The sequence below is a fragment of the Mobula birostris genome, chromosome 10, assembly GCF_030028105.1.
Source record: "Mobula birostris isolate sMobBir1 chromosome 10, sMobBir1.hap1, whole genome shotgun sequence".
NCBI classification, from domain to species: domain Eukaryota; kingdom Metazoa; phylum Chordata; class Chondrichthyes; order Myliobatiformes; family Myliobatidae; genus Mobula; species Mobula birostris.
The window spans coordinates 97,133,295-97,145,665 of NC_092379.1; the positions used below are offsets into that span (position 1 = coordinate 97,133,295).

At 37.1% G+C, this 12,371-nt stretch overlaps 1 protein-coding gene across 5 annotated transcripts in view; it reads right to left on the bottom strand.

Moving 5' to 3' along the window:
- Positions 1-12,371, bottom strand: part of LOC140204187 (BCL-6 corepressor-like protein 1) — a 221,285-nt gene that overhangs the window by 79,510 nt on the left and 129,404 nt on the right. For 3 of the 5 annotated variants that reach the window (XM_072270659.1, XM_072270658.1, XM_072270660.1), the window contains one exon: positions 4,147-4,234. The exons of the other annotated variants lie outside the window; for them this stretch is intronic. In XM_072270659.1, coding sequence (XP_072126760.1) covers positions 4,147-4,234 — 88 coding nt within the window. The remainder of the gene's footprint in view (positions 1-4,146; positions 4,235-12,371) is intronic. 5 annotated transcript variants of the gene reach the window in all.

Genomic DNA, 12,371 nt, shown 5'->3' on the forward strand with positions numbered 1-12,371 from the left:
TTCACTGCCAAGTTCACACATTTACTGACCTTTCCATAAATGTCCTTAAGACACAATAGTGTTTGAACAGAATTAATTTTGTGTGGCCAGATACCTCAGAAACTATTAAAGTCTTTGTAATAACTCTCACACAAGGCCTAGGAACGTTATAACTCCAGACTACACCAACATGAAGTCAAATTTCTGCTTGAACTTAGAAGGTTTTGCCAGCTAGCTAACAGGAAGATGCAATATTTTAAAAAGTATAAACTACAATAAGAATGTCTTCAAGAGTAAGGGACGAAGAATGGGGCCTGATACATCCCCAGATAATGATTAGGGAGGAAACTCTCTGCAAGAGGAGGTCCAATGATTCCTAGGCTGTCCAGAGGAATATTCGAGCCACTTTTTAATAGTCGGTCCATGTCTTCGTAATGGAGTGTTATGAAAATTACGAAGACTTCTCCAAACAGACCTCAGCTATGAAATGCATCTCTATGTCACCACTAGAGCCCAATACAAAGGAATAACCTGCCACATAGTGGTGACTACCCCATTTGTCTACTCAACGCAACAAATTAAATTTCAACCCTGTTGCCAGGAAGATGTAGCAGCCCTTTTTACTGTCCTTCCAACAGCAGTTCAAGATGAGAGAACAATGTGGAACTGGGTTCTTGAGAAAGTCACTCCAAGCAGAGATGCCAGCTTCATTTTCCTGCAGAAATATGGATTAACCACTTTGGTTTCTAGCAGATGCTATGCATATTTTTTCACTGACGGTTCACAACATATTTACTGAATTCAGCTTTACAATTTGCAGGATGTAATTTGAACTCTCAGCCTCTTCATTGCTAATCTAGTGGCATAGTTACAAAATACTTCAAGCCACTGGGTTAATAGCTATATCGGGCTGCACACTTTAACTGAGAGAACAAGACCTCCCAGTGTGTGTAATTTTTTGCTGCACAATTCATGCTAATACCCACTAGGCTACTAAAAGAAACTCAGGAAAAAGATTTTCTACAATACACCTTTGAGGCAGAATATAGTAAGTCATTGATCTCTATTACATAGGCCACATACTTTTAAAATGGCACATTAATGTATGTGTGTGTGTTTGCAAAAGTGAGAAACTCTCTGAAATCATATTCTGCATTAAACTGCTGGAATCCAAAAATGAAAGTATCATTTATATAGAAACATATTACAAAAGAAGAACAACTACATTAGGTATTTTTCAAAATAACAATAGACCTACAATTCATATACAAGATCCGTTTCCTAAAAAAAAGCTTGAAATTTAGATGCAACTTTAATGGAGTTAGTTGTCCCAGAGCAATTCATGCAAATTAGATAAATGAAAATTTAACACTGAATCACACAATAATAATAACAAAATGTGTGATAGAGAAAAAAGTAAATTTCAGAATTCAGACCTAAATGTATGAAAGCACATCTGCCAACAATGGAATGATGCAATAATAGCAATGCACAGGAGGCCAGAATTGGACAAGTGCAGCCAGCTGTCAGGTTGTCAGGCTACATGAGATTAGGAAGGCATGACACCATGGAGGTATTTAAACATGAGGCAATTGTAAATTAAAGGCATATCCAGGTCCAGGGAAATAAAGTCAATGAGAACAAATGCAATGGGTCAGAGGTAACTGTTCAGTAAGTTCATTTGAGTAAGAATATAGCTGACCAACAAAATTATTGAGCTCAAATTTGTGAGCAGTGATTAATGGGAAGAAGGATAGGGGAACATTCCAATAGTCCTGTCTGAGGATACAAAAAAATGGATAAGGCATAGTGTAACTGATGAACACAAAACAGTAATGAAGCTTTTTAGTTTTATTTCTAAAATTACTCAGATTAGCATAAAAATACTGCAGTTTTACCCACTGTTGCGCTTCTCCATTTTCTCCTATTCTGCCATTAAGCTTTCTCAAATATGCACAAAGTACATCTCTATTACACCACAGAATATTTTCTCATTATTCAGACTGTTTTATCCTTTCACTAGAAACTCTCTGTCCAACAGCCCCCAGCATCCCCTTCTTCCCTACCAACGAATTTCAATTGTCTCCAATTCAGCCATTCAGGATCCTTTTTGATATACTGAAACTAATGCATTTAAACCCATCTGCCTATGGTGCTTCCTTCAGCCATATAATTTCTCCTGATGGATTAGACATTTGAAACACTTAGCTCTATACCATCTTTCATGCTACACATTGATCCATTTAATCTATACTTCACATCTTTTTTGCTACTGGATGTAGTTGTAGAAAGTATTACATCTGAATTCTTGCATTTTAATCCAATTCTATAAACAGTCTTCACAGTCTCTGTTATATTTGCTCCACCATTAGTGGATTCTCTGGTGATTGCTAGTTTTCTTCAAATTTCAGGAATTTCCACATTTGTATCCTTATTCTAGCAACCATCACATAACTTTCCAACATGTTATCTGGCCTATATGTCTCTTACGAACCAATTCCATCCCTTAAGTCTCATCCATTAATCTCAAAGATACACTCTTTATACACTAAGCCAGACTGTCGTCCACAGTTCTGCAATACTACTCATAGCTCCCTTCCTTTTGGTCTGTTTTTCAAATAATATGCAAACTATTGATTTTGTATTAATTTTATACTGTTACCCAAGTCAATAACAAGTTAGGAAGCTAAAGTCAAGAGCAATTATAAATAAAGGCAGGGGATGGAAGAAACCCAATAACAGAGAAAGCAGTGGAAAAAGAAGAGAAGGTGGAAGTGGCTTGGAGTGATGGAGCTGAATGAAAGGTGGAAAGAAGAGGAAGATACATGGAAGGACATAGAAAGGAAGAGAAGAAAGACAGTGAAGGAACAAAGTTAGACGGTAGCCAGAAGAGGTGGAAGAAATTTTTGGAGGGAGAAGTCACCATATTTACATACAGTATCAGCATCAATGTGCTGTTCTGGACTGGCCTTCAAACCTGTCAGTGCATTCCGCCATCAAATTTCACAGGGAACTTAGTGGTAGAGCCCAGATCTTTCTAAAGTTACATGTTGTCACGTTGTTCTAGAATCCGAGACCCTATCAATTTTGGTGGTTGGCAAATAAAAAGCAAGGGAGAAAGTGAGTTGTTTTTATCCAAATTAAGTTTCAGTAATTATTTTAAAAGGTAAGTCTTACAAAAGTTCTAGCAAAAAAGAAAATAGCCTCGAACATAAAGACAGAAAATACATACAATAAAATTTCAGTAATCCAGTACCCTCAGGACCTAGATGGTGCCAGACAAGTTTTTTCAGACAACTAGATTTTACTTCTATTGATACCCAACACTTTTTTCTTTTCAGAATCGGGTTTATTATCATTGATGTCATTAAATTTGTTGTTTTGTGGCACCAGTACAGTGCAAGAAAAGTGAGTTATAAATAAATAAATAGAGCAAAAGAGGAATGGCGAGGCTGTGTTCATGGACCACTTAAGTAATCTGATACGGAGGGCAAGATGTTGTTCCTAAAACACTGAGCACGACTCTTTTGCCTTTCGCACCTCCTCCCTGATGGTGACACCATCACATTGTTTTGGTACATGTTATACTGCATTTTAATAAATTTTCTAGTAAGTTGAAAGGGAGCTAGGAAAACAAAACCACCAAATTTAAAATACAGGAAAGGGGCCTGGTGAGTTTAAGAGGCATGCGGGAACAGGGCCTTGGTGAATTCAGAAGAAATATTGGAGACTGGGCCTTGGTAAGCTTAAATGCAACAGGAAGCAGAACACATTGGGTTGAAAGAGAGCATGCAAAATGAAGTGCTATAAGATTTTCAGTAAAAAAAAAAGATATGGTGAAAAATGAATAACACTTGGAAATGAGCCTCACGTCTGGCAGCTATGAACCAAAAAACAACTTGTTCTAACACCGATAATAATGAGAAAGCCTCATGGTGAACCAACAGGATTTCAGAATGATTACTGGAGTTTTACTGAAGTAATATAAGTATTTAATAAAGAAAGACAATTTGTAGTATGTTAAATCCAGATTAAAGAATAAATTTCAGTCCCATAGGCAACTTTCTCATACTATGATAAAAGTACCTCTCAGATTTAGAATCAAATCAAGGCCAAACAGAATAAAAGCCTTCCACTGTGTTTGGATGAGCTGATAATCTCGCTTACTTCAGTGTGGTTGTTAATACAAGTATCTTCCGTCCCTACAAGCTGTGGAGCATTTTTCCTGGATTCTGCATCTGTGAGTGAAGATCTCCTATTAAAAAGAATGATTAATTATTACTAGTAGATCCCTTCTGACTTTGCTTATAGGTAATCCAAGAGCAAAAGCACAATTTCTGATGCTTATTATGATTCTGTGCCAAGGATTTAGTATGGACACAACCTCTGTTGTTACTACCAAAATGATTCAGGGTGCCTGTAAGTATTCATTCTTAAGTCAACATTATTGAACCCTATAGTTTTGACACTTCCTAACAAAATAAAATTGAATTGTCTGACAGTTTATGGTCCATACAAAAGTAAGCACATGTACAAATAAATGATTTAAGACAGGGCTGGACAGGTAGAAAGAACAAATCAGCCAATTTCCATTGATCTCACTCAATCACAAAAACATATCTTATCTTCTCAATTATTGCTCTGACTGGTGGTCTTCAATCACTAAAAACCATTAATCATATGTCCATTAGTTACCAATGCTCAAGAACACTACAAGAAACCAATACCCTATCTGTAGATATTTGTTCTTTGAAGACAGCTTTAAACTAATGATCCTCATTGTAACAACCAAAACCTCTTTAAAAACTTCCTTTAAGGTGCATGTTGACTTTTTCTGTAAAGTCTTTACAAAAACAGTTCCCAGAGCTCTAAACAGGAAACCAACACTAACTAAACCAACGTTTTATACAAATTTATAATTTGCTCTTCCACTTTTAATTTTCATGTGTAAACTCAAAATGCTGTTGACCTTCTTTGTGGTCTTTTTCACCAACAGTCACCTTCTTAGGAAGCAAGTTATTTCACCTGTCTGGTCTCTCTGTTTACTCTCACTTTACATGACTTATCTGTATCATTATTCATTCACTTCATTCTTTTTTTCTTCTAAAATATGTCACATCACATAACCAAATTTGCTGGTCCACAGGAGTAATGGCAGATGCAAACAGGCAAGGGGGCTAGTGGTGGAAAGCACAAAGGAAACAGCAGCAAAGGAGTAGAATCAGGAAGCAGGTTAAAATCTTAAATGGGGACCTACCTGCAAAAAGGATCCAGACAGAGAACTCCATGGAGATGGACAGGATCAACTAGCTTCTTATTATTTGCTGTTCACGGGCAATGTACATGTAAGAGTTTTAAGCAGGTGACCTTTAGAAAAAGTATGACCAATTGGACACCATGTCTAAGGGTCTCTGTTCTTAAAAGTACACCCTAAATAAGGAGGACCTGGAAGCAATTTGGTGTTCTGCAAAAACTCCTTTGAAAATACCTGACTGCATTTAGTTATAGACATACCTTTCTAAATTATTCTACAACCTTCTTAGTTAAATGTGCTGCCTAAATCATCTAGATTTTGCACGAACAAAAGTGAACCATCACTAAGTTTCACTAATACTTCCAATCAGCTCAGTCCAGAAACACTCACATTAATCATAACTCTTTTGTTTCTTAATTATCCAGTACATTTATATCAATAGAAATTAATTTAAAACATAATCTAGATGATAGAAACATGAAAAAATTGATACAATCTTAAATAGTGTATTATTTAATTCTGGTTTCCATTTTTTTAGATGGAGGTCTAAATGCAAAGTTCAAAATCCATTGAAAAAGCTACTCATCCTAATGAAACAAGTGAACAATCCACCTCCCCAGATAATCACACAAGACAATGATTTGAAAATTGTCTCTGATGGCACAGGGGTTGAGTCTTCTTCAAAAATTTTAAATGAGCATTAGAAGCAAATTGATTAAAGGAAACTGGTGAACATTTTTTAATGCTATTCAGCTATTATTTCAACCACGTAGAAGGGTTTGTGCATAAAACAATAGTAGCCTTGAAAGTCTTCAGTACTGAAGGTCACAGATTAGTAGTGTAACATGGGCGGATTGCAAAATTCAGGTAGAATATGAATCCAAGCTGTGGCCACTATCAAATGATCATTGTACTTTTTCTTCTGCACATGAGTGAAAATAGAGCATGGTTATAAAGTAGATGGAAGCAAATGGAGGTGCCCAAAGGATGTCAAAGCAAGTGAAAGTTGAGACTGGAGAAGAGAACCAGGTTAATAATGGAAGTCAGCAAATTACTGGTGAGAATATGATAGTAGAAAGGAGCTGGAAGCCAAAGAATGGCGACTGACTCAAATTCACAGTACCGGACTGGAACAGATGCAGATAAGACATAAAACAGAGCAGAATTAGGCCATAGCTCACATCAAATTATGCTGAGTACATACTAACACTCTTTTTTCTGAGAATAACCAACAAAGGTATTTCTTGGAACAACTTTATCTAATTTCTGAGCAATGTTCCAAAGAAGTGAAATTGTAGTCAGTAATGGCCAATCTATTTTCTGGAGTGACAGGATTTAATTCAAAAATGGTCACAATCATGTTTTGCTCTGGAGGGAAAAAAGCCAATTTTAAATATGTAGTACAATGCAATTATATTTGCAGGCTTATATATCTCTATTTGCTAGAGATGCTAACATACTGAGCTTCATTCTTCCTTTAGGCTTTAAGTACAGCAAAAAGGATTATAGCATTCAATAATATTATGACACATCTAATATTACCGTTACACACCATTTTCTTTGTAACCCAACTTATCTTATTCACAAATATCTATTACACTCAATCTTAAATAAAACTAATCAATTACTGGATTTTTTTCCAGGTGTCAAAGATTCACAACTCTTTGAATGAAGAAATGTATTCTCCTCTCAGCCCTGAATGTACGATCCTTTTTTCTGCATTTATGTTGGACTCCACTGTAGCTGCATTGTGATTTATATAAAGTAATGCTGGCCCCTCCAACAATCTCCAATAATTAAACTACACTTTTCATTTTGCCTAGCAAAATAATTAATTTATTTTACCAAAATAATTAACATCACATTTCCTTGCATTTTATCCCACTTGCCCACCTACATATCTTGCTACATCCCCTTTCAGACATTAAGATCATTTCATAACTTACATACCCAGCAAGATTTGCACTTGTCAGAAAATTTAGATATATTATATTCAGTCCCACCTATTATAAACAGCAGAAATCACAGATTAATCTTTGCAGTACTTCTAATATTACATTTATAAAAGATATTTTATTAATATTCCAGGTTAGATTTAATTTCTCTAAAAAGTCAGCATTGCTTTGAAGGGGTAAATGTCCTGTTTCTGGACTATATTTGATCTTACAAAAAATTAAAATCATTCTGAAAATCCAAATGCACTAAATTTACTGGTTTATGTTATACCTTCTGAAAACTTGACAGATTTATCAAATATGATTTCTCAATCTTCATGCTAACTCAGAAAATCACAACGTATTTAGGATGTTTAAAATAATTATGATAAAAGATAAGATTGATTCACGAGTTAATGCCCTAAATTGGGAATAAGCTAATTTTAATAGCATTAGAGTAAAGGGCAAAGCTGGCAGAATTAGGGAGTTCCAGATGATGAAGGATATTGAGGATCTGGTCAGGAAAAAGGAAGCATACATCAGATAAGGGAGCATTATCTTATGAGTGTTAAATCATATCTCATGACTTTGATTGAGTTCTTTGAAGAGGTAAGCGAGAGGATTAATGAGACCAGGGTAACAGATATTGCCTAAATGGATTTTAGCAAAGTTTTTGACAAGTCCCACATGGGAGACTGGTCCAGAAGGTTAAATCACTTAGGATAAAGGGCTGCACTGGACTGTATACAGGGATTCATCTTTGAATCTGGATGAGTACGCTGCAGTTGTTACTGACTTCATTAAAACCTGTGTGGATGAGTGTGTGCCTGCAAAAACCTACTGTACATTCCCAAACCAAGAGCTGTGGATGAACCAGGAGGTATGTCGTCACCTGAAGGCTGGGTCTGTGGCATTTAAATCTGGCGACCCAGGTCTGTACCAGAAAACCAGGTATGATTTGTGGAGGGCTATTTCAAGGGCGAAGAGACAACTTCAAACGAGGCTGGAGGCGACCTCGGATGTACAACCACTCTGGCACAGTTTGTAAGACATTACTTTCGTCAAAGTGAAACCCAATAGCATGCATGGCAGCCATGCTTCACTACCAGATGAACTCAACTCCTTCTATCCCCACTTGAAAAGGGAGAATATAACTACCGCTGTGAAGATCCCTGCTGCACCCGATGACCCTGTGATCTCTGTCTCAGAAGCTGATGTTAGGCTGTCTTTAAAGAGGGCGAACCCTCGCAAGGCGGAAGGTCCCGATGGTGTACCTGGTAAGATTCTAAAAACTTGTGCTAACCATCTGGCGAGAGTATTTAAGGATATTTTCAAAATCTGCTACTACAGGCCGAAGTTCAAAAAGGCAACGATTATATTAGTGCCTAAGAAGAATAACATGAGCTGCCTTAATGACTATCGCTCAGTAGCATTCACATCTACAGTGATGAAATGCTTTGAGAGGTTGGTCAAGACTAGACTGAACTCCTTCCTGAGCAAGGACCTGGACCCATTGCAATTTGCCTTTCGCCACAATAGGTCAACAGCAGACGATATCTCAACAGCTCTTCACACAGCTTTAGACCACCTGGACAATACATAAACCTATGTCAGGATGCTGTTCATCGACTATAGCTCAGTATTTAACACCATCATTCCCACAATCCTGATTGAGAAGTTACAGAACCTGGGCCTCTGTACCTCCCTGTGCAATTGGATCCTCAACTTCCTAACTGGATGAACACAACCTGTGAGGATTGGTGATAACATCTCCTCCTCGCTGACGATCAACACTGGTGCACCTCAGGGATGTTTGCTTAGCCCACTGCTCTACTCTCTGTATACACATGACTGTGTGGCTAGGCATAGCTTAAATACCACCTATAAGTTTGCTGATGATACAACCATTGTGGGTAGAATCCCAGATGGAGATGAGAGGGCATACAGGAACGAGATATGCCAATTAGTGGAGTGGTGTCACAGCAACAACCTTGCACTCAACATCAGGAAGACGAAAGAGCTGATTGTGGACTTCAGGAAGGGTAAGACGAGGGAACACACACCAATCCTCATAGAGGGATTAGAAGTAGAGAGAGTGAGCAGTTTCAAGTTCCTGGATGTTAAGATCTCTGAGGAGTTAACCTGGTCCCAACTTATCGATGCAGTTATAAAGATGGCAAGACAGCAACTATACTTCATTTTGAAGAGTTTGAAGAGATTTGGTATGTCAACAAAAACACTCAAAAACTTCTATAGATGTACCGTGGAGAGCATTCTAACAGTCTGCATCACTGTCTGGTATGGGGAGGGGGTGGAAGGAGCACAGGACTGAAAAAAGCTGCAGAGAGTTGTAAATTTAGATGGCTCCATCTTGGGTACCAGCCTACGAAGTACCCAGGGCTTCTTCAAGGAGCAGTGTCTCAGAAAGGCAGCACCCAGGGCATGCCCTTTTTCACTGTTACCATCAGGTAGAAGGTACAGAAGCTTGAAGGCACACACTCAGCGATTCAGGAACAGCTTCTTTGCCTCTGCCATCCATTTCCTAAATGGATATTGAACCCTTGAACACTTCCTCACTTTTTTAACATACAATTATTTCTGTTTTTTGCATGATTTGATCCATTCAATATATGTATACTATAAATTGACTTACTTTTTTATTTTGTTTTCTTCTTCTTTATTATGTATTGCATTGAACTGCTGCTGCTAAGTTAACAAATTTCACGACACATGCTGGTGATCATAAACCTGATTCTGATTCTGAGATAATATTTGCTTAGAGGGAAGAGTCAGGGGATGGTAGTGGAAAATTGTTTCTCAGACCAGACCAAAGGCTTGTAACTAGTAGTATGCCACAGAGATCAATGCTGACTTATTGCTGTTTGTCACGTTCGTTATCTATATTAACAACCTGGATGACAGATTGGTTAGTAAGTTTTTGGAAGACACCAAGATTGGTGATATAGTGGATACTGAAATAGCTTGTCCAAAATTACAACCATATCCAGACCAACAGAGGAAGTGGGGGACGGGACTTAACTTGGACAAGTGGAAGATGTGGCATTTTGTTAAGTTAAATCAGCATGTTACAACTGTACAAGATTTCTGTTCGTCAATGTCATGTGTCCAATTCACACTGAAATCATAGCATTTAGCACCCAAAGTGACTCCGAACCCCTCACTGTATGTAAAGTTTAAAGAAACAATCAAATATTTTCAGGTTTGTTGTCTGTAGTGAGGTTAGGTGAGAAGAAAAGCTTAATCTCATTACTATATCTGAAGTTCAGACAGAATCATAATAGAGATGTAACTTTTGTCCACTTTTCCAGAATTCAGACTAGGAGTGATAATTTGGTAATTGTTCTTCTCATTCTTCAGTATTATCAAAGAGATCGAGACATGGCTGGTACAGTAGAAAAAGTTATGGGGGAGAGGATAGTTGATAGATGCAGAGCAGGTGATGGTCACTTCATAATAAACATTATTGCAGCAGTCATTCCAATCGTTCTTAAACAATTGAAGCAACCACTGACATGATGGTAGTTTTGCACAGTTACAGAGAAGGGACAAAACTCCCATCACCATAGGTAGCACATGGTGACATCATCTTCCCCACTGGTGTAGAGCATATTACAATTTTTCCAAATTTGCAAAATGCCACCCAAACATTCTCTGCTCAAGGAAAATTAAGTTCATCTCCATTGCTCTTCACAGGGAGGAGCAGCTAGATAAAAAGCAAGGATTTTGAAGAATTACAGGCTTGTCCAGAATTCACTCTCTGAATGTACAACCACACTCTACTGATTAATGTCAAAAGAGCCAATCAAAAATCAACTAACTGAAAATAAGGCTATCCTTTCACAAACTGGAGTTTCTTCATTCATGTCCGAGGCTCACCTGTTAGTATAGAATGTGCTTACATGACAGCCTTGCCACCATCTTCAAAATTATTGCTCACTCCCCTTCAACGTTCCAAAACAGTCATTTTGCTGCTGAGACTACTTTGAAGGCACTCAACGCAAAACATTTTTGAATCTATTAATGTATGAGGTATGCCATACAATCTGCTAATAATATGGAATTAGCCTTTGCCAGTAGCTGTAGAGAAGGAGGAAAAATAACCAACATTCAATCAAATAGCTAAGAGTTAGATTGTGCAAATGATCACAGCACGCTTTCTACCTCAAGCTAATTTAAACCCCTTATAAATAAGTAGGTGTATGCCATCCAGATCAAACATGCCCTTCACACTTTAAAAATTTATATAAAAAAGGTCCATTTCAATTTTCTGCCTGTTCAAAGCTATTCCTATCACTCTACTGAATGATTCTGAACTCGGTTAAAGCAATAGTATATAGCCTACATATACCTTCATAGTAAGATGAATATGATTGAACAACCTTAAATGTACCGCCAAACAAACTGGTTCTTATTACAACCATTCTTAACAGATTTTAAGCATTTTATTCTAAAATGAACTTCCAACCCAAGAAGTGCATTTGTTTAATTTGTTCTACACGTCTGGACTGTACAAACAAAACTATCTTTATAAAGTTCCTAACAAGGTTACATCTTCAATTCCTTCTGTATTAAGCTGTTCAAAATATTATAAGATAGAACACACTTCGTATTATAGGATGGTTCCAACATACTGTTCATTTGCCTAGTCATGAACCCAAACTTCTAATCAAATCACAGGATGATTATGCTTAACTGATTTCAGAAAGGATTAGGTTTCATTAAGAATGGCAATATTTGAAAAGGCTGGCCAAAATGTAGGGTTTAAGGTACAGCATATCCCTATGCTGTATATTGTAGCTGAAAATAGTATCAAGGGCATGTACCCTAAAAAATCAAAACTGTTAAAAAAAATCAAGAGTGAAAACTTATAAATCATATATCCATAAAGTGAGAAATATCCATAGTTTTTCAATGATTATCACCAGATATGCAAGACTAGATGTAATTTTTTTTATGAACAACAATGTAGGGATCTTGGAAATAAGGAATAGAAGCTACTAACTTCACATAATAAAGCAGCTGGGTGAAAACTGAATTAAGAACAGACACAGGCTCTGAAACTGCTACAAGTACTCAACATGTCAATCAACATATGGGGACAGACAGGTCTGATCAGATAAAAATTAACTCCACTTTTGTTTTTCTCTCCACAAGCTTCCTGATACCTTGAGTTTTTATAGCAC